The sequence below is a fragment of the Tursiops truncatus genome, chromosome 10, assembly GCF_011762595.2.
Source record: "Tursiops truncatus isolate mTurTru1 chromosome 10, mTurTru1.mat.Y, whole genome shotgun sequence".
In the NCBI taxonomy this organism is placed as follows: domain Eukaryota; kingdom Metazoa; phylum Chordata; class Mammalia; order Artiodactyla; family Delphinidae; genus Tursiops; species Tursiops truncatus.
Window position 1 is genome coordinate 35,043,113 of NC_047043.1, and position 26,283 is coordinate 35,069,395.

Consider the following 26,283-nt stretch of genomic DNA (forward strand, 5'->3'; position numbering starts at 1 on the left):
TGGCAAAGTTTACACAAATTGAGGGAAATTGTAATGAAACCAAAAACTGAAATTGTGGTGTTCCCAAGGGCTGGCTTTTCCCCATCTGCAAGCAGCAACTCAGCGACTGTGGTGACTCGCTGACCAACAGGGTGGACCCAAAGTTGAAGGAGTTGAATAAAATGGTTCTGGAAGAAAAACAGCCCACCTCTATCACAGCAGCTATAAATAAAATGTGTTAACTATAATATAGAGAACTGTCTTCCCTTATAGCTGGTGAAATTAGTTTTACTACTTTACAGTCAGTGTCATTTGTGTGCACACAGTGGTCACATACATGGTATATACGAACAGAACAGATTCTTTTTTTTTTAATTTTTATTTTATATTGGAGTATAGTTGATTTACAGTGTTGTGCTAGTTGCAGTAGTACAGCAAAGTGATTTAGTTATACATATACATATACCTCTTCTTTTGCAGATTCTTTTCCCATAAAGATTATTACAGAGTACTGAGTAGAGTTCCCTGTGCTATATACAGTAGGTCCTTGTTGATTATTTTATATCTAGTAGTGTGTACATGTTAATCCCAACCCCCTAATTTATCCCTCCCCTCCATCTTTTTCCCCTTTGGTGACGGTAGGTTTGTTTTCTAAATCTGTGAGTCAGTTTCTGTTTTGTAAATAGGTTCATTTGTATCATTTTTTAGATTCCACATGTAAGTGATATTATATGATATTTTTCTTTCTCTGTCTGACTTGCTTCACTTTGTATAATAGTCTCTAGGTCCATCCATGTTGCTGCAAAAGGCATTATTTCGTTCTTTTTTATGGCTGAATATAGATTCTTTTTTTTAATTATCATGTAACATTATATTAGTTTAAGGTGGACATCATAATAATTTGATATATGTATGTATTGCAAAATGATCACCTCAATAAATTTAGTTAACATCCATTAAACAAAACAAAACAAAACAAAAAAAACAGCCCACCTCTGTTTAGATTTTTTTCTGCCCAGAGTTTCTTGACAGGTCAAAAGACCCATAAGTGTATCCCTCAAAATAATCTATTACTAACAAGAAAATCAATATTTTGTTTTCAAATACAACAATATCCACCAAACAAAATAGTGGCATCCCTATCAGACAAGCCCTAAAAGATAAGATTCTGTTCCACTTACCAATATTCATACGTTCAGCTTGTTCATTAATATATTTCACCTTTTCAGCATAAATGTTTTTATAACCATTTATAAATGAGAGGTAAGACTTGGGAGTCACGTGTGCTCTTCGGCGGTAACTGAAAGCAGAAAAGAAAAAAGATCTTCACATCTATCATTTGACATACTCTCCTAAAATGTCAACAGAGACGCTCTTCTCACTGTGAAATCAGTGTAATTCTGGAGAGTGACTCACTAGCAAGGGGGCAGGAATTGTGAATGGAAACCTAGAGGTGAGGCGGAAAGAACACTAAATCTCTAATTGATGTTTTGACTTGACCCTATGCCCATTTTGGGCTTCTGTTTCCTCATCTGGAAAACTCAGAAAAGAATCACTGCCCTACACCTCCCAGAATTTTGTGAAAATCCAAAAATAAAACATATTATGTAAACATAAACACACTTTGTAAACTTTAAAATTCTGTACAAATAGTAGGGATAAGTGGTTGAAATGAACTTGTGCTGAGATCCGTTTTCATTCACCTGGTATTTGCTACACACCTCTTCTCTGCTAGAAACCCAGGCTTACAAAGGTGAAAACCAATCTCTCCCCTAAATCGCTGGATAGTCCTTGAACTCAGGCATACTCGATTCAAACATTCAACTCACTATGGGCTTTAGTATAATAATTACATTTAACAATAGAAATAAATAAAAGGAATAATTTTATACAGGAGAAACTCAAGTCAAAGAAGAGATCTTCACATACTATAAAATTATATTTTTATATTAAATTAAATTTATTCTATATTAAAATTTCACTTTTGGAGTTCTGAAGATTTTTAACATTAAAAAAATTTTTAAGGACTTTGGCATACATATGACTATTTTTAAAGCATTATATAAATATTGCTTTCAGAATAAACTTCTACAACCTAAGAGGATATGAAAACTTTGGAAAATACACTGAAATTAAAAAAAATAAAGATGTAGGTTTTTGTAGCTCCACAGTTGATGGTAGTAGGGGTGGAGTTCAAGTTAAGTAGAAAGAAAATCTTCCCAATGGAGAGGATTAATACACACGGATTTACCAAGAGAATCTGGGAGATGATCTAGAATTATTTAAGAGGATGGTCCAAGTATGGATTTAAATAAAGAAAACGATACAGGATAAACAAACTTGTGAGATAGGAACCCCCACCCCCCTGGAAAATCAATTAAAGTGTTACCCAGACTCTCTATGCAGAAAAATAGGCCTAGTCTTTCTGGGAGGTTCTGCACTCCCTAAAGCCTGTGCATTAACCCTAAGGAAGAAGCCTTAGTTCTAGAGACCCAGGGTGGCCCATCTTTATTCAGAGCAATAGTACACAGTGACTATCACACTTTGGGAAAAAATGCTATATTCTTGAACTGCCAACACCAGCTTTCACATCATGAACACCATTTCTGCTTTTAGGGACTGGACTGTTCTGCAGTCAATTAAAATTTAGCTTCATAATTATTTGGCATGAAAACATGGGTAAGATTAAATGATGCAAATACAAAACCTAAATGTTCCCTTAGCATAAGGCAATGATGAAACGTTAGAAGAGTGGACTTCTTTAATCAAAATAAATAATGCACTTGAATAAGAAACTAATTTTAAACAGTTTATAATGAATTATTTTAAGTCATTTCCAAAAATAATTAAATTAAGCAAATGAAATAAAATGATTTATTAAGCGTCTGTTACTTTGAGGTCTGGAGGGAAAGAGATACTTAAGTATGGATACTAGTTAATTTTTAAATCTTGCTTACTTATCATCGTTTCTATACATAATCACTAGAACATCAAAGCAAGGAAAAATATCTAAGTGGGATTTAGCTGGGATTTTGTGCTCAATCACTATGACGAGTCTCTTACTGGACGTTACATTTAATTCCTCTTTGGAGTGAACTTGGTGTTTCTGTAGTTATCATGCTTATGTAATGTCACTTACCTTTGGAAGTAACTTTCACAGCTCTCTGAAACCATGTCGTGAAAGAGGCCCATTGTTTCTACAACTTGTCTTTTGGTGTCACTAGAGCAGACGATACTATAGCCTGAAATGAAATAGGAGGCCACCGCAACCAGAGCCTCCTTCGGCCAGCGACTGAACCAGTCCATGGTGCAGCCTGATATCAAGCCAGGAAATTTCAAAGAGCGGGCACGGAACTTCTCACCAACCTATCGACAGAAAAGTAAAAAAGCATTAGAAACACGAAAGGATTATAAGTCAGCCAGAGGGACGTTTATATATTCTGAGCCAATAGCATATGACACCACAAATTTTTTTTCAGGAACCTTCTTGGGCTGCATTAATATGTAAATGAAGTGTCCAGATGAAAGGAAGTAATATTTCCACACTCTCCCCATCCTAAGACTACATCTGTTCAATTCTAGGAGCTACCTTTTAAGAGGAAACTGACAAACCAGACCTCTTCTAGAGCGAGATGACCAGGACCGTGAAAGGCCTGGACACTAGGGCACGTGAGAGCAGCAGAAGAAACGGGAGGTGTTTGGTCTAAAAAGGGAACGACTTAGGGAGTCTGCAAAAACTTTCTCCAAATATCTGAAGAGCTGTATGTGGGAGAGGGATCAGGTTGATTTTACAGGACAAATAGAATCACAGGGAAGGGACTTCCCTGGTTAAGAATCCGCCTGCCAATGCAGGGGACAGGGGTTCGAGCCCTGGTCCGGGAAGATCCACATGCCATGGAGCAACTAAGCCCATGCGCCACAACTACTGAGCCTGCACTCTAGAGCCCGCGAGCCACTACTACTGAGCCTGCACTCTAGAGCCCGCGAGCCACAAAAACTGAGCCCACGTGCCACAACTACCGAAGCCCGGGCGCCTAGAGCCCACACTCCACAACAAGAGAAGCCACCGCAATGAGAAGCCTGCGCACCGCAACGAAGAGTAGCCCCCGCTCGCCACAACTAGAGAAAGCCCAGGCACAGTAGCAATGAAGACCCAATGCAGCCAAAAATAAATAAATAAATGGGAAAAAAAAAGAATCACAGGGGAAAAAACAAAGACAAAATTCCACTGTTTGTAAAGAAGACCTTTCTGGCTATCAGACTATCTAAAAATTAAGCAAGTTGCCCTATAAGTTAGTGAGATACCTCCCCTTCCCCCCAAGAGCAGAGCTGCCCAATAGAACTTTCTGTGATGATGGAAATGTTCTATATGTGTGCTTTCCATTATGGTAGCCACTAGCCACAGGTAGCTATTGAGCACTTGAAATGCAGCTAGTGGGATTGAGAAATTGGATTTTTATTTTTACTTTATTTTAACTGAGCACAATTTAAATGGATACACATGGCTAATGGTTACTATACTGGACAGCACAATGAGACAGAGACATTCAATCCTACGTCAGGGACATTCTAGATGGTATGTCTTTACTGGGGGTAGAGCTGAACAAGACTACATCACCAAACCTCTTACAAATCAAATAATCTCTGTCTCTAGGTAATGAAAGTTGTAGGCTAGGCAATAATCACTGATAAGATGAATATTTTAAATTTTCACACTTTGTCATGAGATTTTGGTCAGTGAAGATTGGTGTTAGTAAAGAGTTGATTTTAATTCAATGTAACAAGTGTTCATTTCTGACAAATCATCTCATCAGCAAAAGTACATTCCAAGAACCGAGTACATTCAAAGAAGTAACTCCTCCTACACAGAAATCAATAAAATAAAAACTCACTGGAGAAAAGCAGAGAACAACGTGCAAGTTCTTCCTTGATCTTGAAATGAAGTATTCATACAGATTATCAAAGGTGGGAGGATGGCGAGGTAGCTCCCTTTTCATCACTGATATCAGCCCTTGGGTGATTTCATCCATCTCATCCCGTGCAAACAAACTGGAGATCTTTGAGGAATAGACAAGAGAGTGTTCAGTGTTTTAAGAGTTCCCAACAGCCAATGCACTGCCGAAGTCTGGCCCTTCCCCTCCCCTCCCCTCACATGTCATCTCTTTTCATATTTTTTCCTGCATCTCCACAATCAAATCCCTAGTTTGCCAGAGATTACAAGAGTGCAACTTTTTATTCATTAGCTCAGTCAGGAGCAAATTATGTTTCCTTTGGCTCAAATAGCTATTACCAAAAAGCCATCTCCTCTACCATTCCAATCATCTCTTTAAATGTCCAGCGATGCCCTCTGTTCTGACTCACAGTCAGTCTCAACTCTGGTTCCAAAGTAGTTAACTAGATCGTGCACCAGTAAGCATCAATACACACCACTGTGAAAGGAAAAGTTCACACGGCAGGTCTGATCTTGAGAAGGGTGTGCTTGCAGGGCTGGCCCTTGCCTGGCATCTGGGAGCTGGGCTTTTGGAATGTCTCCTCCATTACTAATTGATAAGGTTGTTCCACTGTGCCTAGACTATTTATACAAACATTGGGATAGATGGTGAACATCTACTTTCCTTCTGGGAGTCTGGAATTTTGGCAGTAGTGGCCAGGCAGAGAATGACTTACACAACCAGCTCCCAAGAAGACCTTGAATTCAGAGTCTCATATGGGCTTCCCGAAACAGAAACAGCACATGTGTTTCTGCACTTCACTTCATGTGGACAGAAAACACATTCCGTATGGACCCTTTAGTGAGAACATAGTAAGTATGCACATGGATTTCCCCAGACTCCCCCAATGTGTCTTTTTCTTTACTGATCCAGCTGTGAATCCTTACTGTGTGGCTGTAATAAATGTTAGCCATAAGTCCAACTACGCTGAGTCCTGTGCAAACTACTAATGAAGCACCAGCATGTGGGTGGTCACAGAAGTGCTGATATAAGTGGTGTCAGCAGTGGTGACACAAACATCTACTTACTTGCAGTGAGTGGAACTCTTTCAACCATTCTATACTCCTGATTATTAGATAGATAGATAGATAAACTTTGCTTCTCCTAAAATAAATTATAGGATCCAACTGAAGACTGAAGAGACAAATAAGGAACCATATTTAAGATGGAAGAAGGCATATAAAATATCTGGAGATGAACAGCATTAATTTCAGAGAAACTTCAAAAAATCTATTGAACCTTATACATTAATCATTTCTAAAATGAAAAATGTGTGCTAAATGGCCTCACTTCTGAAGGGCTGCTGCTTTTTCTATTCGGATTTACATTTTTAAAATACAAGCTCTTTCTCTGCTTTTGAGACATACCTCCCCTGAAGATAGCAGGTTGTTGAGATATTCTAGAAATGCCTCATCTTTTATTTCATTGTCAGTAAAGATAAAAGTGATGCCTTTGCCATCAGCACCAGCAACTTTGTACAAAGCTTTTAAATCCTCTGTTAGGTTACTCACATTATAAGACCTAAAAAGAGAAGTGGCAGGAGGTTTTAAATTAAAAAATATATATATATATAAAATCATAATTTATTTCAAAACACAATATAATCCATGATAATTAGAGCATAATCTGCACCTGCTCAATAGATACTAAGTAACAGTGCCTGCTAGAAAACACAGAGCTAAATAGCTATATGTTACCACTCTACATAAATAGGTTTTATTTAGTTTGAGAAGTGAGAAATGGGGAATTTACCAGAAGTGGCTCAGGAACAATAACTGGGAACAGGGAAATGAACTTTTATTCTCTACAGTCGGACAGTCCTCAGTAACAGATTTTTTTGCCCAAGTGAATATATGTATAATATTTAAAACTAATCTGAAATTTGGGTGAGCTTAGATTGGTGAGAAAACAAGATAAATTACAAATAAAATTAATGATGAATTACATAAAGTGGTCATTTGCATGTCTTACTAAATGGCTAGATTCAGAGAAAGCCTTCAGAAAAAGATGCATTATGCAATGTGATATAAATAATAGAAGTGTTACAATTATGTGGTTATGGATTATGAAAAGAGAAGATCTTGGTCTTTTGGGTTTTTTTTGTTTACTCTGTTTCCTGCAAAAGGAATGTGCTACCAGAAGCCACGTGATGTGTAAAAATAAAGCAGACATTTTCTTAAGTGTTGCATATAAAGCCGTGTGGGTAGATCGATGAAAGGGATTATAAAGACACCCTTATTTGAAGGAGGCTTCACAGTGTAGGTAATAGGGAGTTTTGTGTAAGCCATAGGGTCTAGTGGAAAGATTACAGGCATTGAAACCAGAAAGACCAGGGTTCAAATCCCTGCTCTGCAGCTTTAGAAAAGTTCCTTCACGTTTGTCAACTTGTTTCCTCATCTGCAAAATGAAGATAATTACCTATTTGTAAAGGTTTTTGTGGGCATTAGAGATGATGTAGCATACGTACATTTAAATGAATAAATAGCCTAGTTTTAAACTAGGAGTGCCTTAGAAGTCCTTCTGGGTGGCACTTTAGTTAAAAACCTTGTAGACCTTGGCAAAAGGAATGTCATCAAAAAGAGACCGTACGTCCTGTCAGATAATTCCCAAGGGGGAGAATTCATTAAAAAGGGAAACTGGTAAGTTAATTTGCTGAGAAGTAGCTGCACCTATGAGAGCAACACAGCCCACATCCTTCCTCAGAGGTGGTGTGGCCTGGTGCTGTTAGGGTTACCCTCTCACTGACCAGTCAGTTAAGTCACAAAGCCATTTTGCTCATTTTTAAAAATTAAACTGACTGTTAGGTATTGCTTTTGCAATATACAGACACAGTCACAGCACACCCCTCTCTAGGTCCTGACCTCTCTCGCTTCTTTCTTTCATAGCTAAGCTTCTTGAGGAGTTTCTAAACTTATTATATCTGCTTCTTCACCTCCTTCATGCAACATGGCTTCTGCCCCCATCCAATGCACTGAAAGTTTTGAAACATTAGTCACCACTTTTCATGCTTTAATTTAATCCACAGTTTCAGGCTAATTCTCTACTTCCTGGGTTTCTGGAAACCACTCCAGGTTTCCTCCTCTGTCTTGTCTCCTCACTCACTTCCCCTTGCATCATTATACCCAGGACTTCTATCTCTAGGAGTATCCTCAGATATGTACAAAAATATTCATAACAGCTATATGTGCAAAAAGAAAACCCCACAAATGTTTATCAGCAGTATACCGGATAAACAAATTGTGGTAATACGTGGTAAAATGGAAGGCTCCACAGCAATAAAAATGAACAAACTACTGCTACATGTAGCATTATGGAGGAATCTCACAAACAGTGCAAGCAACAGAAACTGGACACAAAAGAGTAAATCCCATATGATTTGACTGATATAAAGCTAAAAAATGGGCAAAATCGATCAATGGGCTTAGAAATCAGAATATTGTTCCCATTCGGAGGGTAGTGACTGGGACGGGACCCTGAGGGGTACTTCCGGGTGCTAGTGATGTTTTATTTCTTTATCTGTGAGCTAACTACATAGGTGTACTTACTTTTTGACACCCATGATTTGTGTACATTTCTTTATGTATGTTACACTCAAATACAAAGTTTACTTGAAAAAAAAATACAACCGAATTGTTGTAAATTTTTAAGTAAACATTTTACTCCAGTGAAATTAACCATAGAAGAAAACATACCAGCGTTTCATTTTATCTTACCTGGTTAATGTTATCTGGAATATTTGATACCCAGCTATAAAAGAAGCCAATCTTGAAAGACTTTGTTTTCCCGAACCACCAACACCCACCAGCAATGCATTTCCACATGATGTTCGGATTATTCGTGAAATCTGTTTTGAAACAAAATAGTATATGTTTGAAAATAGAATTCAACTGTTTACATTTGCTTGCACTAAATGGGTCCAAGGTTTGACCACATGCTTCTAGACTACATTAGACTTTTTCCTTTAATGCAAAAGGTTTCATATTGACTTATTCAATTCCAGTTCTTTCCTTGCCCAGCTATATTTACATCATGAAAAAGAGAACAAATTGGCCTTCCCATCTCCAATTTCAAAACTATTTTCCGTGTGTGTGTGTGTGTGTGTGTGTGTGTGTAATTTTATTATTTTCAGACTCAATGGATAATGGAACTGCTCTTCCCAATCTGTAGAAAGAAGTTTAGAATTGTTTGCTTATTATCATCAGTCTAACACACTGACTTACGTAGACACCTAGCTCTACAACAAATACTACCTCTATCATATCTCTGCCAATGAAAAAATTTTTAAAGTACCAAAATTCTACTTAAAATGGGGTAGGAAGACATTTGCAGAAAAAAAAACTTAGGGAAACAGCCTTTAGCCCTATGTTGCTTTTCTATGGTTGATACCTTCAGGGAGGATAAGGTTCAAATTGTGGCTCGAATCTTATGCAGGCCAATTGGAGACACTGCTAAAAAGCTGTCTTTTACATTAATGTCACTGATTAGGAAGAAAGTCTAGACAGATCACTAAATTCATTATCACTAGTACACAGAATTTTTTTTAATTCAAGTTTTACAGATGGCAGACACCTTGATATGTATCAATTCTATTATATTTTCAATATGTTAATCACTTATGTGGTTTTGCACCCAGAACAGGGTTCCAGGCCCCCAAGATCTAGCCACAGTGGGTACTCGATAATACTTGCTGAATAGATGAATGTGAAACAATCCTAGAGCACCTGGAAATTCACTGGTTTTGTAGAAGATGATTCTGTAATAAACACAGAGTTAACTGCCTCCTCTTCATGAAACCTCCCTATCCTACTTTGTTGGAGAAACTCCTTTTTTGATCTATAAATTATACAAATAAACAACTCCTTTCTGCAGCCCTTCAGACTTGGATCAAGCCATGCTCCTTTTCTGGTGCTGCCTCTAGTTGGTTTCTATTTTTTATCAGTCCTATATACCCACCTTTCCCCTTTCCCCATCAGTTTGCCCATAAACTGTAAGCCAATCATGAAATTGACATTTTTTTAAGCATCAACTCTTCCTCCATGGGGAACAGGATTCCCATCACATCAAAATGTAATTTGAGGAGGGAATATTTTTTTCATAGGGTTCTCCAAGTTACTGTCTAGGAAAGTAAAACTCTTTGACTCAGCGAGTCAAAAGCTCTGAACACAAAACCCATCAGTTTGCCCTTGAAAAACATTTGCTTCCATGTAGGCGGATTCAAATAAGCAGTTTCTGATTAAGCCTTTGTTTTGTGAGACAGTGAACTGACTCAACCTATAGACTCTCTTCTATACACTACCCAATACTATATATTTATTCTCTGAAAAAGTTTATCTGTGAAATTTACGAAGCTTTTATATGATCTATTTATATCAGTAAACAGTCAATACTTAGAACCTTAACAAGATGAGTCATTGCATCTTTAAAAAACACCAGATCAAGAGATGTTCCTCTAATGAGATCATTGAACTGTCTCTGGTAAAACTGGAGTTTTTCAGACAGAAATTCAAAGGATGGTACCTATGGGTGGGGGGGAGAGAGAAAAAAATAATATTTAAGATGCAAAATTTAGGAAAGCAGCAATTCTAAAGACATTCAAAAGTAATTCTAAAAAAATTTTTTTTAAACCTAACAGATTTCCAAACATTTGTCATGGATTAGTCGACTTTTAGTTATTTCCATTTTCAGAGGTCTGAAACCTAACTGGTTGATTTCCAGTATGAAGTCATTCCTGACCTCTTCCGTCAATAACCCCAGCACTTGGGAAAACTGGACAGCTACATGTAAAAGAATGAAATTAGAATACTTCCTACCACCATACACAAAAATAAACTCAAAATGGGTTAAAGACCTAAATGTAAGGCCAGATACTATAAAACTCTTAGAGGAAAACATAGGCAGAACACTCTATGACATAAATCACAGCAAGATTCTTTTTGACCCACCTCCTAGAGAAATGGAAATAAAAACAAAAATAAACAAATGGGACCTAATGAAACTCTTTTGCACAGCAAAGGAAACTATAAACAAGACGAAAAGACAACCCTCAGAATGGGAGAAAATATTTGCAAATGAAGCAACTGACAAAGGATTAATCTACAAAATATACAAGCAGCTCATGTAGCTCAATATCAAAAAAACAAACAACTCAATCCAAAAATGGGCAGAAGACTTAAATAGACATTTCTCCGAAGAATATATACAGATTGCCAACAAACACATGAAAGGATGCTCAACATCACTAATCATTAGAGAAATGCAAATCAAAACATCACTAATCATTAGAGAAATGCAAATCAAAACTCACACCAGTCAGAATGGCCATCATCAAAAAATCTACAAACAATAAATGCTTGAGAGGGTGTGGAGAAAAGGGAACCCTCTTGCACTGTTGGTTGGAATGTAAATTGATACAGCCACCATGGAGAACAGTATGGAAGTTCCTTAAAAAACTAAAAATAGAACTACCATACGACCCAGCAATCCCACTACTGGGCATATATCCTGAGAAAACCATAATTCAAAAAGAGTCATGTACCACAATGTTCATTGCAGCACTGTTTACAATAGCCAGGACATGGAAGCAACCTAAGTGTCCATCGACAGATGAATGGATAAAGATGTGGCACGTATATACAATGGAATATTACTCAGCCATAAAAAGAAATGAAACTGAGTTATTTGTAGTGAGGTGGATGGACCTAGAGTCTGTCATACAGAGTGAAGTAAATCAGAAAGAGAAAAACAGTAGTATGCTAACACATATATATGGAATCTAAAAAAAAAAAAAAAAAGTGGTTCTGATGAACCTAGGGGCAGGACAGGAATAAAGATGCAGATGTAGAGAATGGACTTGAGGACACGGGGAGGGGGAAGTGTAAGCTGAGACAAAGTGAGAGAGTAGCATTGACATATACACACTACCAAATGTAAAATAGATAGCTAGTGGGAAGCAGCTGCATAGCACAGGGAGATCAGCTGGTGCTTTGTGACTACCTGGAGGGGTGGAATAGGGAGGTTGGGAAGGAGGCGCAAGAGGGAGGGATATAGGGATATACGTATACATATAGCTGATTCGCCTTATTTTACGGCAGAAACTAATGCAACATTGTAAAGCAATTATACTCCAATAAAAATGTTATAAATAAATTAACTAATTTAAAAAGTTAAAAAAGAACCCTAGCACTAACTCCTATCTGTGGTAATTAAGGTTGTAAAATAACAAATATATTTCTCAGTTTTTATTTGCTTCTTAATATTGCTTATGGAGCTTTAAAAATGGACAGAACTTTTACATTGTTTATGTAGTCAAATTATTCTGAAGTCAATATTCACGTATTTGTTTTGTAAATTGCTTCTCTCCATCTAATTCTTTGACCTACATGCACTTCAGAACTACTGTGTTATGTAACCCTCTTTAAAAAATCTCTTTGGAGTCTTGTTTCAAGCTTCATTAAACCTATACGTTAATTTAGGGAAAACAATGTGTTGCCATTTAACCAAGTAAAGTTTTATCGCGTTTATTCCTAGATATTTTACATATTTGTTGCTGTTGAATGAAATACTTTTATGTTGCATCTCCTGTCTTGAGATTGTTTGGCAAGAGATGGCAGCCTTCTTCTGTAAAGGGCAAGACAGTAAATATTTTAGGCTTTGTGGCCCATGTGGTCATTCCACCACTGTAGTGCAAAAGCAGTCATAGAAAACATGTTGTGTTCCAATACAACTTTAACTCTGAACAATGAAATCTGAATTCCATATAATTTTCATGTCACACAATATTATTATTCTTCTGATTCTTTCTACCCATTAAAAAATATAAAAACCCTTCTTAGCTCATGAATCTAACAAAAAACCAGCGGTAGGCTGGATTCGGACCACTGGCTGTGATTTGCCAACCTCTGATATAGACGATAGTTACGCAGTTTCATATTTATATCATACTTGGTCATCTAACTGAACTCTTAGTAGTTGAAACAGATTTTAAATTCTCTTGGATTAAATTAAGAGATAATCATATCATCTGCAAATAAGGATATTTTTGTTTTTTCCTATCTGATAATTACATCTATTTTCTTTTTTGTCATTTTTGTTGCACTGCCTAGAACTTTCAAACCAATATTAAATAACTGTGATAATTGTACGCGTACTTGTCTTATATCTGACTTTAATGGGATTGCTGCTAAATTTCATTGAAATTAATATTTTACTTGGTGTATGATGACACGAATCATAACATATAACTATCGTACAAGTTATGGCAAATATCTGGTTAGGTAAGTGATCCAAAAAGCTGAAAATAAATACCAATTCATAGATTTTGGGCACTTCAAACACAGTGTCTTCAGGTTCATCTCCAGTTGGTTCAGGCATCTCACAGAGAAAATCTACGAAGTATGGTTCAGGAAGAATATATGATCCCACATCTGGGCTAACATTTTCTTCAACTGCACGAATAAGATGTGCATTAAACCACTGCTCATCATCAGGAGTTATAAATCTGAAACAAAAATACAGGAGTAAAAATGCAAAATAGGAAGCCATCTTTTCTAACTGAACGTGGTTTCAACCCCTCTCCACCTCCTCTCAGCCCCCATCCTGTATCTCCATTACCTCAGAACAGGGAAACAATATGTTCTGCCTTCTGACCAGAGGCAGATGTAACCCCAACCAAGAGAGCTATAATATTGATAGTATCACTTATAGAAAATACTGACAAAGAGTCTCTCCTTGGCCAAACGTAGGCTCTTCTGAATCCTCTTCCCTATTAAGCCCCAATTTGGGACTTCCATGTCCTTCTTTGCACCATCTAATTTTAGCAAGAATCCTGCTAAATCCATTTAGCCAGAATCCTCCCAGACCTCCCTTATTTCCTCTTACTACTTTCGCATCCACCAAACTCCTCCATCCTGTTCCTCAGTTATAAATTCCCACTTTTTCCTTGTTGTATTTGGAGTTGAGCCCAATTTCTCACCCCTACTGCAAAACCTCACTGCATAGGCCCTATACCTCTCATGATAGTCTTGAATAAAGTATGAGAGTCTTATTGTTTCAACAAGTGTCACAAATAACTTTTTTCTTTAACAGTATAGATGAGTCCCATGGGTGAGGTTCAGGGTCCCTAAAACTTGCAATAGAAGCATGGAGTTGACAGTCAGTAGTGGGTGAGGATCCTCTTTCTAGGTTTGTGGGCACACAGTATATGAAGGTCCTTTTCAGACATATGACTTCAGAGGGGGTAAGGGAGGAAGGAGTGGGACTAACATCTGACAGATACCACCTACGTGGGACACTGTGGTAGGCCCTTTACAGCTTTGTAAGACCAGCATTGCCATCGTATTTTATAGAGGAGGGAACAGAGGCTCAGAAAGATGACTAAGCTTATGTACCAGATGTCACCATGCAGCAGAGCTCTCACTACACAGACCTCAAACTTTTTAGAAATTATACCTAACAAAATTTTCCTCTGAATGTTATCAACGTTCTGATAATGTGGTTATTTTTTTAAATGTCCTGTTGAAATAATACTCAAGGAAATTGGCAGAGCGTTTTCCCACCAGCAGGTGGGAAATGACATCCATGCTTCACAAGCCCCAGAGCAATTTAAGATAATACTCCTTTATTCTACTTATTTGAGCAGATAATGCAGGAATTATTCTAGTAGTATAAACTACTTATATAGTACATTTAAACTCAAGCACTGTGATATACACCTGTCTGCAATTACTCTGTTGCACTCGTGTTTGAAAAGTGACAGGAGAACAGGAATTGAACCACACTCCTCGGCTTTTATGGTTAACATTCCTTGCCAAATTCTGGAAAGATCTCGCAGATTGAAAATGTAATGGAATTTAGAAGGAGTAGGCAGCATCTTCACCTAGAGTTGGGAAACAAAATGTAATACTCTCAATTTACTTTTCAGATAAAACTAAAAGCACAAGAATGGCCACCATCAAAAACTCTACAAACAATAAATGCTGGAGAGGGTGTGGAGAAAAGGGAACACTCTTGCACTGTTGGTGGGAATGTAAATTGATACAGCCACTATAGAGAACAGTATGGAGGTTCCTTAAAAAACTAAAAATAGAACTACCATACGACCCGGCAATCCCACTACTGGGCATATACCCTGAGAAAACCATGATTCAAAAAGAGACATGTACCACAATGTTCACTGCAGCTCTATTTACAATAGCCAGGACATAGAAGCAACATAAGTGTCCATTGACAGATGAATGGATAAAGAAGATGTGGCACTTATATACAATGGAATATTACTCAGCCATAAAAAGAAACGAAATTGAGTTATTTATAGTGAGGTGGATGGACCTAGAGTCTGTCATACAGAGTGAAGTAAGTCAGAAAGAGAAAAACAAATACCGTATGCTAACACATATATATGGAATCTAAGAAAAAAAAAATGGTTCTGAAGAACCTAGGGGCAGGACAGGAATAAAGATGCAGACGTAGAGAATGGACTTGAGGACACGGGGAGGGGGAAAGGTAAGCTGGGACGAAGTGAGAGAGTGACATGGACATATATATACCACCAGTTGTAAAGACATAGCTAGTGGGAAGCAGCTGCATAGCACAGGGAGATCAGCTCGGTGCTTTGTGACTACCTAGAGGGGTGGGATAGGGAGCGTGGGAGGGAGGCGGGCGATATGCGGATATATGTATATGTATAGCTGATTCACTTTGTTATACAGCAGAAACTAACACACCATTGTAAAGCAATTATACTTCAATAATGATGTTTAAATAATTAATTAATTAATTATTTTAAAAACCTAAAAACACAACTGCTTTTAGAATGATTTTATTTCACAGTTCCTATTTTAAATAAAATAGGCTGAGTAAATAAACTAAAATTAAGTTTATATTTTTGTCACAGCATTGATGGGAAAAAAGACACATCATAAATAAACCAGCACAGAATTTAAAAGACCCTAAGACCTTGAATAGGATGGACTGAAGAATAATGCACTGGATGCAGACTCCAGCTCTTGTTCTACCACCATGAGCTGGCTTTGAACAAGCCACTGTCCCCTGAGTTCTTAAAAATGATGTGAATTGTAGGAATAAGCATTCCTAATCATTATTAGTGTGTATACGGGAATACGTCATAACAAAACACTGAGTGTGAGCTGGCTGTCATTCAGTTAAGAATAATGAATGTTCACATCTAAAGTCAATAATGATCATCTTCTATAGATGGCTTTGACTAAGGTCCTGAGTGCATTTGGATTTCCACAAATACATTCGTTTATCATGATCTAGATTTCACTTATGGATCCAAACTCAGTCAACATGCTTTCATATGTCTGTATATCTGCAATAAATGGGCAGGCAATTCTGACATACTGCTATAATTACTTGGTGGTTTTTGTGAGTTTTGCTTGTTTGTTTGAACACTAATTTACTTATTTCTACCCACTTCTAGAATCCAAATAGGCAAAGCTATAACATGACACAGTCCACATTCTTATAAAGAGAGGTACCAGTTAAGGGATAAATTTGAGGTGTCAGGTGTGGGAAGTATTGCTGGCCAAGTGTAAAGATTGTAGTTGATACCATCAGCATCATTTTTGAAAGTGAAACAATGATAACTCTGGAGATACAAAGCAGACTGCCTACATGACTAATTCAGGAAAGCAAATGCTTTCTTTAGTACCTATTCATGGAATATGTCCTTTCCATATGGAAAAAGTACCCTATTGAGTTTGTAGAGTAATTTCTATAGGCTAATTCACAGTGCAAGTTAAAACAGCAGGTAGCAAGAGGAGATATAGAATAAAGAGAAGTGTTATGTTAACAATCACCTTTCAATTTCCCTCTTTGCTCTCAGTTCCATTCCAAGATAAAATGTTCATTCTACTCACCAAAATGTAAAACATGCACTTATATTACAAAAATGCAAAAATAAAGGGATAAGGCTATGTGAATATTGCTTTTTTTTCTTTCCTGTAAGACTGCAGCTAAGATGGCAGCCGTTGGCAACTGAAGCAATTATTCAGTAGAATTAAATAAAGTCCTTTCTTTCCCTTTTCTTCTCATTTATTAACCTGCTTCTTTCCTTATCTTCCAACATTTCCTTTTAACTTTTGTCAGCTTCTTTCTTTTCTCACCTGCTTCTGCTTTAAAGCTATGTAAAGTAATATAAAGGGATACACAAGGCATGAGTGGATTAAAGGAGTGCTTTGTGAAAATGAGAAATTTGAAGAAAAGATACAAAGAAGGCTGCTTATTTGGGGTTGGGGAGAGGAGGAAGATCCATTCGTTTTTTGAGTGAATGAGTATTTTTGAGCACCTCCCACGACCCTTACAAAGATACCATGGTAAATAGCACAGCTAAATCTGCTGCCATCAGGAACCTTCTATTCGAGTGGGAGAGCCTGACAATAAATAAGAAACAAATATACTGATAAACAGATAGGCAAATAACAATGATAAAAGTCATGGTTAGAAGAAATGAAGTAGAGTCAGGAGACAGATAATGCCTGTGATGGGGTCGTGGACAGTTGTTTTAGAGAGAATGATCCCAGAAACCCTCTCTGAAGGTAAAAATAACGAGAAAGAGTCAAACAAAGTATAACGGCCCAGAGGCATGAAAAACTTGGGGTGTTCAAGGCACAGTGAGAAGGGCAGCATGGCTGGAGCAGAACGATGGAAGGGAAGAGGAGTAAGCAGGGGCCGACTCAGGGTGAGTTTCACAGGCCAGAGCTAGGCATTGTGTTTCACTGCAAGTGTAACTGGGAATCTACTGGTGGTTTTAAGAAGGAATGATGATCTCTGATGTGCTTGTTAAAAAGCATTTTAGGACTGTGTAAAGAACAGATTCTAGGAGGGCAAGAAGAAAGCAAGGAGACTGGTTAGGAAGCCACTGCATGGTCCAGAGAGCAGGCGATGGACCAGGCAGGGTGATCGCTGTGAGATGGCAATAAGCGCTCAGCTTCCGTATATATTTTGAAAGCCTGGTTACTGAGACTTGCTGATGTAGGGAATAAGAGAGACAAATCAAGGACGGAGCCCTGTATTTTAGCCTGAGAAGCAGGATAATTGATACAAAATTCTGAGGGAGGATCATACTTAAGAACTTGTTAACTTTGAGACAGTTATTAGACATTGAAGCAGTGGTGTCTACTAAGCTGCTGGAAACAAGTGGGGGGACTTCCCAGGCTTGGGTCCAGTGGTTAAGACTCTGCGTTTCCAATGCAGAGGCCGCAGGTTCAATCCCTGGTCAGGGAACTAAGATCCCACATACTGTGCAGTGAGGCTAAAAAATTTTAAAAAAGAAAGAAACAAGTCTGGAGCCGGGCAAAGAGGCCTGGGATGGAAGTGCTGACTTTGAACTCATCAGCACAGAGATGGTGTTTAAAGCCATGAAGCTGGATGAGGCTACCTGAGTACGAATGGAGGTAGAGATGAGGTCCCAACATGGAGATCAAGTGCACTCCAGTATTTAGAGGAGGGGAAAGAGTGGGGACTTAGAAAAGGTAGCCAGTGAGGTAGGAAGAAAACCAAGAGCAAGAGGCCCTTCTGAAGCCAAGTGAAGAAAGTGTTTAGAAGGATCATTTACGTCAAGTCAGTCAAGTCAGAGGAAGAAGAAACCAACCCTTGGATTTGGCAAGACGGAGGAATTTGGTGACCTTGATGAGAGCAGTGGAAATGAAAACTTGTACAAAACGGGTTAAAGAGGTAAAGAAATGTGAGGAAGTGAAGCTGATAAACATTCATAAAACAAAAGAAGCTTTGATGGAAAGATACCAGGAAGGCCAAAGCTTTCCAGAAAAATATGTATATGGGCACAGTAAATTGAACAATAGCCCCACTGGAAAATAGATGGACCTAACCACAGAAAATTATCTCAGACACTCAGACCTTCTGCAACTCCATGCTGGAGCTTCCCCAGGACATAAGCTTATGCCCAGATGGTGTGTAAGTGGCCAAATGAATGTATAGTGAACTATGACAATTAATCCTCATCTCCTTCACCAATTTTTTTTAGCAAATATATCAATCTTGTTGTGTGTTTTTTTTTTTTTTTTTCAAATCTCAGACCTACCCTTAATTGCTTTTTCATGAGTCTGCCTTCAGAGGTCTGGTGACAGCCTCAATGCTTACTGAGTTTTACTTAGGGCATTGACCTCTGTATTAAAATCTAGACTATTCTGTTGAGTACATTCCATCCATTTACTAATTCATGCTCCACCTCAGAGAAATCCACAAGTTGGACTTTAAGTCTTGGTTAGCTAAGAATATCTGGAAATCCATGTATTCCCTCAGTCAGTGAACATCTGAGTGTCTGACACAGTTTGGCTGTTGGCAGCAGGTAAGGAAGACAGACATACAAAGAGTTACAAATCAGAGTAACAAGTGGAAAAGCAGTGTTCCCATCTCAGCAAAACTCTACTTTATCCTGGATGCCGTGTCTGGTTTACAGTAATATCTCATATATATGGAAAGCATTATTCAGTCAGAATATTTGCTCCCTGGAAGGAAAAGGTGTCATAAATCTACTTCAGCACCTAATTTGTCTTTTCCAGAAAAACACTACTACCCATGATGTGATGATAACTTCATGAGCCATGAGGAGAGAACTAGGCTGAATAATTGTTGACTTTTTTTTCCTGATTATTGACAACGGATGATTCTGTACCTTAGTCCACTGCCACAGCACTCTGCTCGCTGAAACCAGATTCACAATCATCTCACATATTTCGGGTTTGAACTTTCTGCAAGGATCAAAATACCCACAGCCAATAACTCCTGAAAAATAAGCAAGATTGAAGGTATGAGCTTACTATAAGATCACAAGGTACATGTTTATCCCAGTGAATAAATCATTACAAGATGACTAAGCTAGGTGATGTGAAGAATTTCTCTCAAGGAATCAGCTAAGACTGGCAGTCAGCAGTGGGGCTAGCAAAGCTTAGTATGCAGTGATAAGCATTTTATATGTATTAACTCCTTTAATCCTCCCAACATCCTATGAGAAAGAATCTGAGGTAGATATTATTATTATTCCCGTTTTCTCATTTATATTTTTATTGAAGTATAGTCAACATATAATATTTTGGTATTTTCAGGTGTACAACATAGTGACTCAAATTTAAAACATCACACTGGTCAGAATGGCCATCATCAAAAAGTCTACAAATAATAAATGCTGGAGAGGGTGTGGAGGAAAGGGAACCCTCCTACACTGCTGGTGGGAATGTAAATTGGTGCAGCCACTATAGTGAACAGTATGGAGGTTCCTTAAAAAACTAAAAACAGAGTTACCACATGATCCATCAATCCCACTCCTGTGCATTTATCCAGGGAAAACCACAATTCGAAAAGATACATGCACCCCAATGTTCATAGCAGCACTATTTATAATAGCCAAGACATGGAAGCAATCTAAGTGTCTACTGACAGATGAATGGACAAAGAAGATGTGGTACGTATATACAATGGACTATTACTCAGCCATCAAAAAGAATGAAATAATGCCATTTGCAGCAACATGGATGGAACTAGAGATCACCGTACTAAGTGAAGTAAGCCAGGCAAAGACAAATAACATATGATATCCCTTATATTGGAATCTAAAAAACATGATTCAAATGAACTTATATACAAAACAGAAATAGACCCACACAAACAGAAAACGAACTTAAGGTTACCAGGGGGGAAATGGTGGGGAGGGATAAATTGGGAGACTTGGATGGACATATACACACTATTATATATAAAACAGATAACTAATAAGGATCTACTGTATAGCATAGGGAACTATACTCAACATTTTGTAATAACCTAAAAAGGAAAAGAAACAAAAAAATAGATATATATGTATGTATAACTGAAGCACTTTGCTGTACACCTGAAACTAACACAACATTGCAAATCAACTATACCTCAATTAAAGAAATGATCACCACAGTAAGTCTAGTAGCCATTTGTCACTATAAAAAATTATTACTATATTATTGACTATATTCCTAATTCTGTATATTATATCCCTGTGACTTATTTATTTTATAACTGGAAGTTTATACCTCTGAATCCCCTTCACCTATTTCACTCAATTTTCCCATTCTCCTCCCCTCTGGCAACCACCAGTTTGTTCTCTGTATCTATGAGTCTGTTTCTGTTTTGTTTTGTTTGTTCATTTGTTTTGTTTTCCAGATTCCATGTATAAGTGAGACCATAGGCATTTGTCTTTCTCTGTCTGACATGACTTGCCATTTGTGACAACACAGATGGACCTAGAGGTTATTATTATTCCCATTTTATTATGAGTTTAGTAACTTGCCCAAGGTCACCCACCTTGTGTGTGGGTGAATCTGAGGTTTGAAACCAGGAAACCTGGCTCTGGAACCTGTAAAACAGCCCTCAGTCTGAAGAGTAGAAGAGCTGGAAAAGAACTTAGAGACTACTTCCTCATCTTACAGATAAGGAGACCAGGCACAGACAAGTAAAGCAAACTGTTCAAGTTCACTCAGATTGGTTGTTGACAGAAGTGAAATCAGGACCCCCATATCTCCTGACCTGCAGTCAGCCAACACACTGGCCTGGGTGGTGATGTAATGGTTCCTAGGAAACACCCAACACAGTGACAATCTGACATAATCACCCTCAGGAACTACTGTGTTATATAGACTGTTCCTGAAGTCCCAAAATGTGTTTGGTGTTAGACTGCAAAAACAGATTTAACTCTGTTTCGTCCCTGTGAGACTCTATGTTGAGCAGTATGTTCAGTTCTGAGCGTGGTATTTCCAGAGGAAAATGAATACGAATATCTGCTCAGAGACGCATAGCAGGTTTATGAAGGGTGGGTCAGCTAAAGAAACTGGGCTTCATTCACATAGACCAAAGAAGAGCAGCCTTGAGGGAACGTGAAATTATCCAAGGTCATGGTTGGTTGTGCTAGATGCCTGTAAGGCCTTTTTGCTTCCTGAAATCCTATGATTCTAGACCTCCAGCTTCCTGTGGCACAAATGTGTTATAGATGAAGCATGGGATGTGGAATCAGAAAACAGAATCAGCATCACACGTTTGCCATGCACTAGCTATATGGCCTCAATTGGGCAGTTATCTTACTTCTCTGAGCCTCGGTTTCTGGTTTGTTTCCATATCTCATTTTCAATATTAATCATATCAAAGAGTGTATAAAAGTTTAACAAATAATCAAACACTCACGTACAGCCACTAGACTGAGGAACACAAGATCGTCCAAGTACATTAGAAGCCTCTTTTGTCCCATCCCTCCTCCCTCCAGAGGTAGACAGGGCGCTGACTTGGTGAGAATCAGTAACTCGCTTTTCCAAAAAAAAGCTTTGGCACTTACGTTCTTAAACTTTAACCTTTTCCTTTTAACTTTAGTTTTTGAAATTTAATTTAATGGAATCATGTTATATGTTCCTCTGTGATGCTTTTTTTCTCTTAACATTGTATTTCTGGGCTTCATCCATGTTGAAGCATGTAGCTGTGTTTGTTCACATTCACTGCTCTAGAGCACTACACGGTACACCCACGCCACAATGTATTTATCCGACTTTACTGTCAATACATAATTGGGTTACTTCAAGGTTTTTGCTGTCAGGAACACTGTTCTAAGAACCTTCTTGTGTAAGTCTTTTGGTGCACATGTGAAAAATCAACTACAGATGGGTTAAGGACTCAAATACGGAAGGCAAAACTATATAACGTTTGGAAGGAAACATAGGCAAATACCTGTATGACCTCTGGGTAGGAAAGGACTTCTTCAATGAGACTCATAAGGCACAACCATAAAGGAAGAAAACGGTGAACTGGTATATACTTGGAAGTGGAGTGGCGGTGGGTGTGCACATGTTCTACTACCAGTAATAACGTCCAGTCATTATGAAGGGCTCGCAGCAATTGATTCTCCCACCAGCAGGGGAGAGAGTCTCAGTTGCTTTACATTTTCACCAATGCCTGATTTTTTTGTCAGAATTTTTCATTTTTGCAAATCTAGTGGTTATAAAATGGTTTTTTTCCTGGTGTTTTAAATTTCCATATTCCTGAATTCTAATGTTTATCATCTTTACCTTTGTTTATTAGTCATATGGTTTCCTCTTCTTAAAGTGCCTGGCTTTTGGTCCATGTTTATATTAGGATGTTTGCTTTTTATCTGATTGATTCTTTGGATTTCTTGAAGTATTCGGATTACTGAGTTTTTTGCTTTGTTACATGTGTTGAAATTTTTTTCTTCCACTTTGCAACTTGTCTTTTTTCTACTCTTTTAATGTTGCTTTTTTAAAATATAAATTTATTTATTTTATTTATTTTTGTCTGCATTGGGTCCTCATTGCTGTGCGCAGGCCTTCTCTAGTTGTGGCGAGTGGGGGCCACACTTCGCCACGGTGTGCGGGCCTCTCATCACAGTGGCCTCTCTTGTTGCGGAGCACAGGCTCCAGGCACGCGGGCCTCAGCAGTCATGGCATGTGGGCTCGGTAGTTGTGGCTTGCAGGCTCTAGAGCACAGGCTCAGTAGTTGTGGCACACGGGCTTAGTTGCTCTGCAGCATGTGGGATCTTCCCGGACCAGGGCTCGAACCCATGTCCCCTGCATTAGCAGGCGGATTCCCCAACCACTGCACCACCAGGGAAGCCCTAATGTTGCTTTTTAACTGAACAAAAGCTCTTAATTTTAATCTAGTCAAATTTATCATTTTCTTCCTTTATGGTCTATGCTTTCTGAGTCTCATTTGAGAGGTTCTTTCCTACCCAGAGATCATTCTGATATTTTCCTATATTTTCTTCCATTGCTTTACAGCTTTGCCTTCCATATTTAAATCTTTAATCCTTCTGTATTGATTTTATGCTTGGTGTGAGGTAGGGGTCCAGTTTCAATTATTTTCACATAAGAATTACTAAATATCCCAGTACCATTTCTTGAAAGTCTGCCTTTCTCTTCTGATCTACAGTACTTGCTATGTCAAATAATTAATGATCACATACGCATGGGTCAGTTTCTCTTATATGTCTTCATGTACATAATTTTAATGGAATGGTTTATGTGAGCCTAAATTTGGTGTCAAAATATCATTTTCATTAACATAGCAAAGTGCTACATTTGACTTAGTATATTATGTTGTTAACCTCTGATCAATGGGCTATCATTCATTAGCCCAAATTTCTCTGATTAATCGTGTCAAGAAAACCACAACACAAAGGTTTACTTACCTCTAAAGCCAACCTTCAACAAGGCTATTTCTAAATATCCCTGAGTCTTACAATAGGCTATAAACATGAGTCTTCTTAGTATTTAGTCCCTGGTATTTAGCTCTCCATTTCGGATATTTAATCCCTACTTCTGACAGGGCCTTTTTATCTCTTAAATAAGGTTTTGCATGATTTATGTCCATTATGTAATGCAATAAAAAATTAAACATCAAGAATAGTCATACCAAAAATTTTGTCTATTGAAGCATTTGAAGGCAATGTGCAATTAAACACAGTAAACTGTCTTTTCAAACGCTGTGGAATATCATTTCGACCGCCTCCAGGGTGAATCATTGCCGCTATGAGCTGTACGTCAACAATAGTAGTGAAATCTCCAGGCTTATCCAAGCTGTACATTCCTTCCATTTCCATCATTTGTCGCACAATCTCGTTAGTTATCTGGAATTTTATATAGTAACATTTTAGTAACACATCACTATCATTTCCTCCAAAGCTCCTATAAAATAGTACAGATGAGATCAGAAGAAAATGCTCAACTTTTGTCAATGAAGTGTTTGTGAATGTTGCCTTCAAGGCAATTTGACTTAAATGATACCACCCATAAACCCTAAACTGTAAGTTGAATATGTCTGGTGCCAATCCAATGCGCTCTTTACCACGCTGATAAATCTAGATAGGAGAATTACAGAATATTTGGTACAATTACAAGAGTTCTCAGAGTTACAAGTTTTACTATAGTTTTTACATCTTTCACACTCCACATTCAACTGTTTAAAATACCTTAAATCAGAAAATGGGATAGTTTTACTCCTGAATGTTTTGGTATTGGATTTTACATCCTTATCTTTCTTCTCTGTAGCCTCTACCACTGCTAACATTCCCTCCGTATTGAAATTTTTTCCTCTCTTGTTTTTAGAGGCTCAGTTCTTTCCAGGCTCATCTGGAGACCTTGGATCACTTCCCAAGCCATTCTTTCTCCATTCATCCCTCAAATGTAACTCTTCTACAGGGTTCCATCCTTGGCTCTTTTCTATTTCAGGGGATGCCATCTCAACCCTAAATCCTAAAGAATCTCAACTCTGTAACTCTAGCTTCAGATTCTCTTCTAAACTCCACACCTGTATATCCAAATTCCTATTGGGCATCTTTGAGTGGAAGACACACAAGCCCCTGTAATATGACACTCTTTCATTCAAGAAACATTTAATCAATCACTACTCTGTGTCTGGCTCTGTTGTAACATAGACAAATCCCTGTCTTCATGGAGCATACGTTCTTGTGATGGGAGATAAAATGTACACATGCATGTCTGTATGTATGTATGTGTGTAAATAAAATGGTATAAGTCCTTTGGAGAAAATAAAGCAGAGAAAGGAAATAGTCAGTGCTCAGGGATGCAACTGAATATGGAAGCAGGAAAGGCTTCATCTCACATGACATATAACCAAAGACTTGAAGGAAGTGAGAAAGCAAACCACTCAGATATCTAGGAGAAAAGCATTCCAGGCAGAGGAAACAGCAAATGAAGAGGCTCTGAGTGAATGTTATACCCAGTGTGTACAAGGATCAGTAAATGTGGTTGGAGAATCATGGGGAGATAATATCAAACAGTATAGGGTCTTTAGATCTCAGGAAGGATTTTGGCATTTATATGCTACATGTCTCACGGGAGGATTTTGAGCAGAGGAGTGTGACACACCATCTGACACATTTTTTGTTTGTTTCTTTGTTTGTTTTGGCTGTGTTGGGTCTTTGTTGCTGCCCATGGGCTTTCTCTAGTTGTGGCGAGCAGGGGCTACTCTTTGTTGCAGTGCACAGGCTTCTCATTGTGGCGGCTTCTCTTGTTGCGGAGCAGGGGCTCTAGGCGCGCGGGCTTCAGTAGTTGCGGCATGCAGGCTCAGCAGTTGTGGCTCATAGGCTCTAGAGCGCAGGCTCAGTAGTTGTGGCGCACGGGCTTAGTTGATCCACAGCATGTGGGATCTTCCCGGACCAGAGATCAAACCCATGTCCCCTGCATTGGCAGGCGGATTAACCACTGCGTCACGAGGGAAGTCCCCTGACGCATGTTTTAACTGGTTGCTGATATGAGGATAGATTGAGAGGGGCAAGGGAAATGGG

At 38.3% G+C, this 26,283-nt stretch overlaps 1 protein-coding gene across 1 annotated transcript in view; it reads right to left on the minus strand.

Moving 5' to 3' along the window:
* Positions 1 to 26,283, minus strand: part of DNAH8 (dynein axonemal heavy chain 8) — a 325,865-nt gene that overhangs the window by 124,092 nt on the left and 175,490 nt on the right. Inside the window, exons 57-66 of the mRNA XM_019949887.3 lie at positions 24,390 to 24,603; positions 19,627 to 19,736; positions 14,681 to 14,844; positions 13,275 to 13,467; positions 10,365 to 10,487; positions 8,684 to 8,814; positions 6,338 to 6,491; positions 4,872 to 5,036; positions 3,119 to 3,345; positions 1,161 to 1,279 (exon numbers count right to left, since the gene is read on the minus strand). Coding sequence (XP_019805446.1) covers positions 1,161 to 1,279; positions 3,119 to 3,345; positions 4,872 to 5,036; positions 6,338 to 6,491; positions 8,684 to 8,814; positions 10,365 to 10,487; positions 13,275 to 13,467; positions 14,681 to 14,844; positions 19,627 to 19,736; positions 24,390 to 24,603 — 1,600 coding nt within the window. The remainder of the gene's footprint in view (positions 1 to 1,160; positions 1,280 to 3,118; positions 3,346 to 4,871; positions 5,037 to 6,337; positions 6,492 to 8,683; positions 8,815 to 10,364; positions 10,488 to 13,274; positions 13,468 to 14,680; positions 14,845 to 19,626; positions 19,737 to 24,389; positions 24,604 to 26,283) is intronic.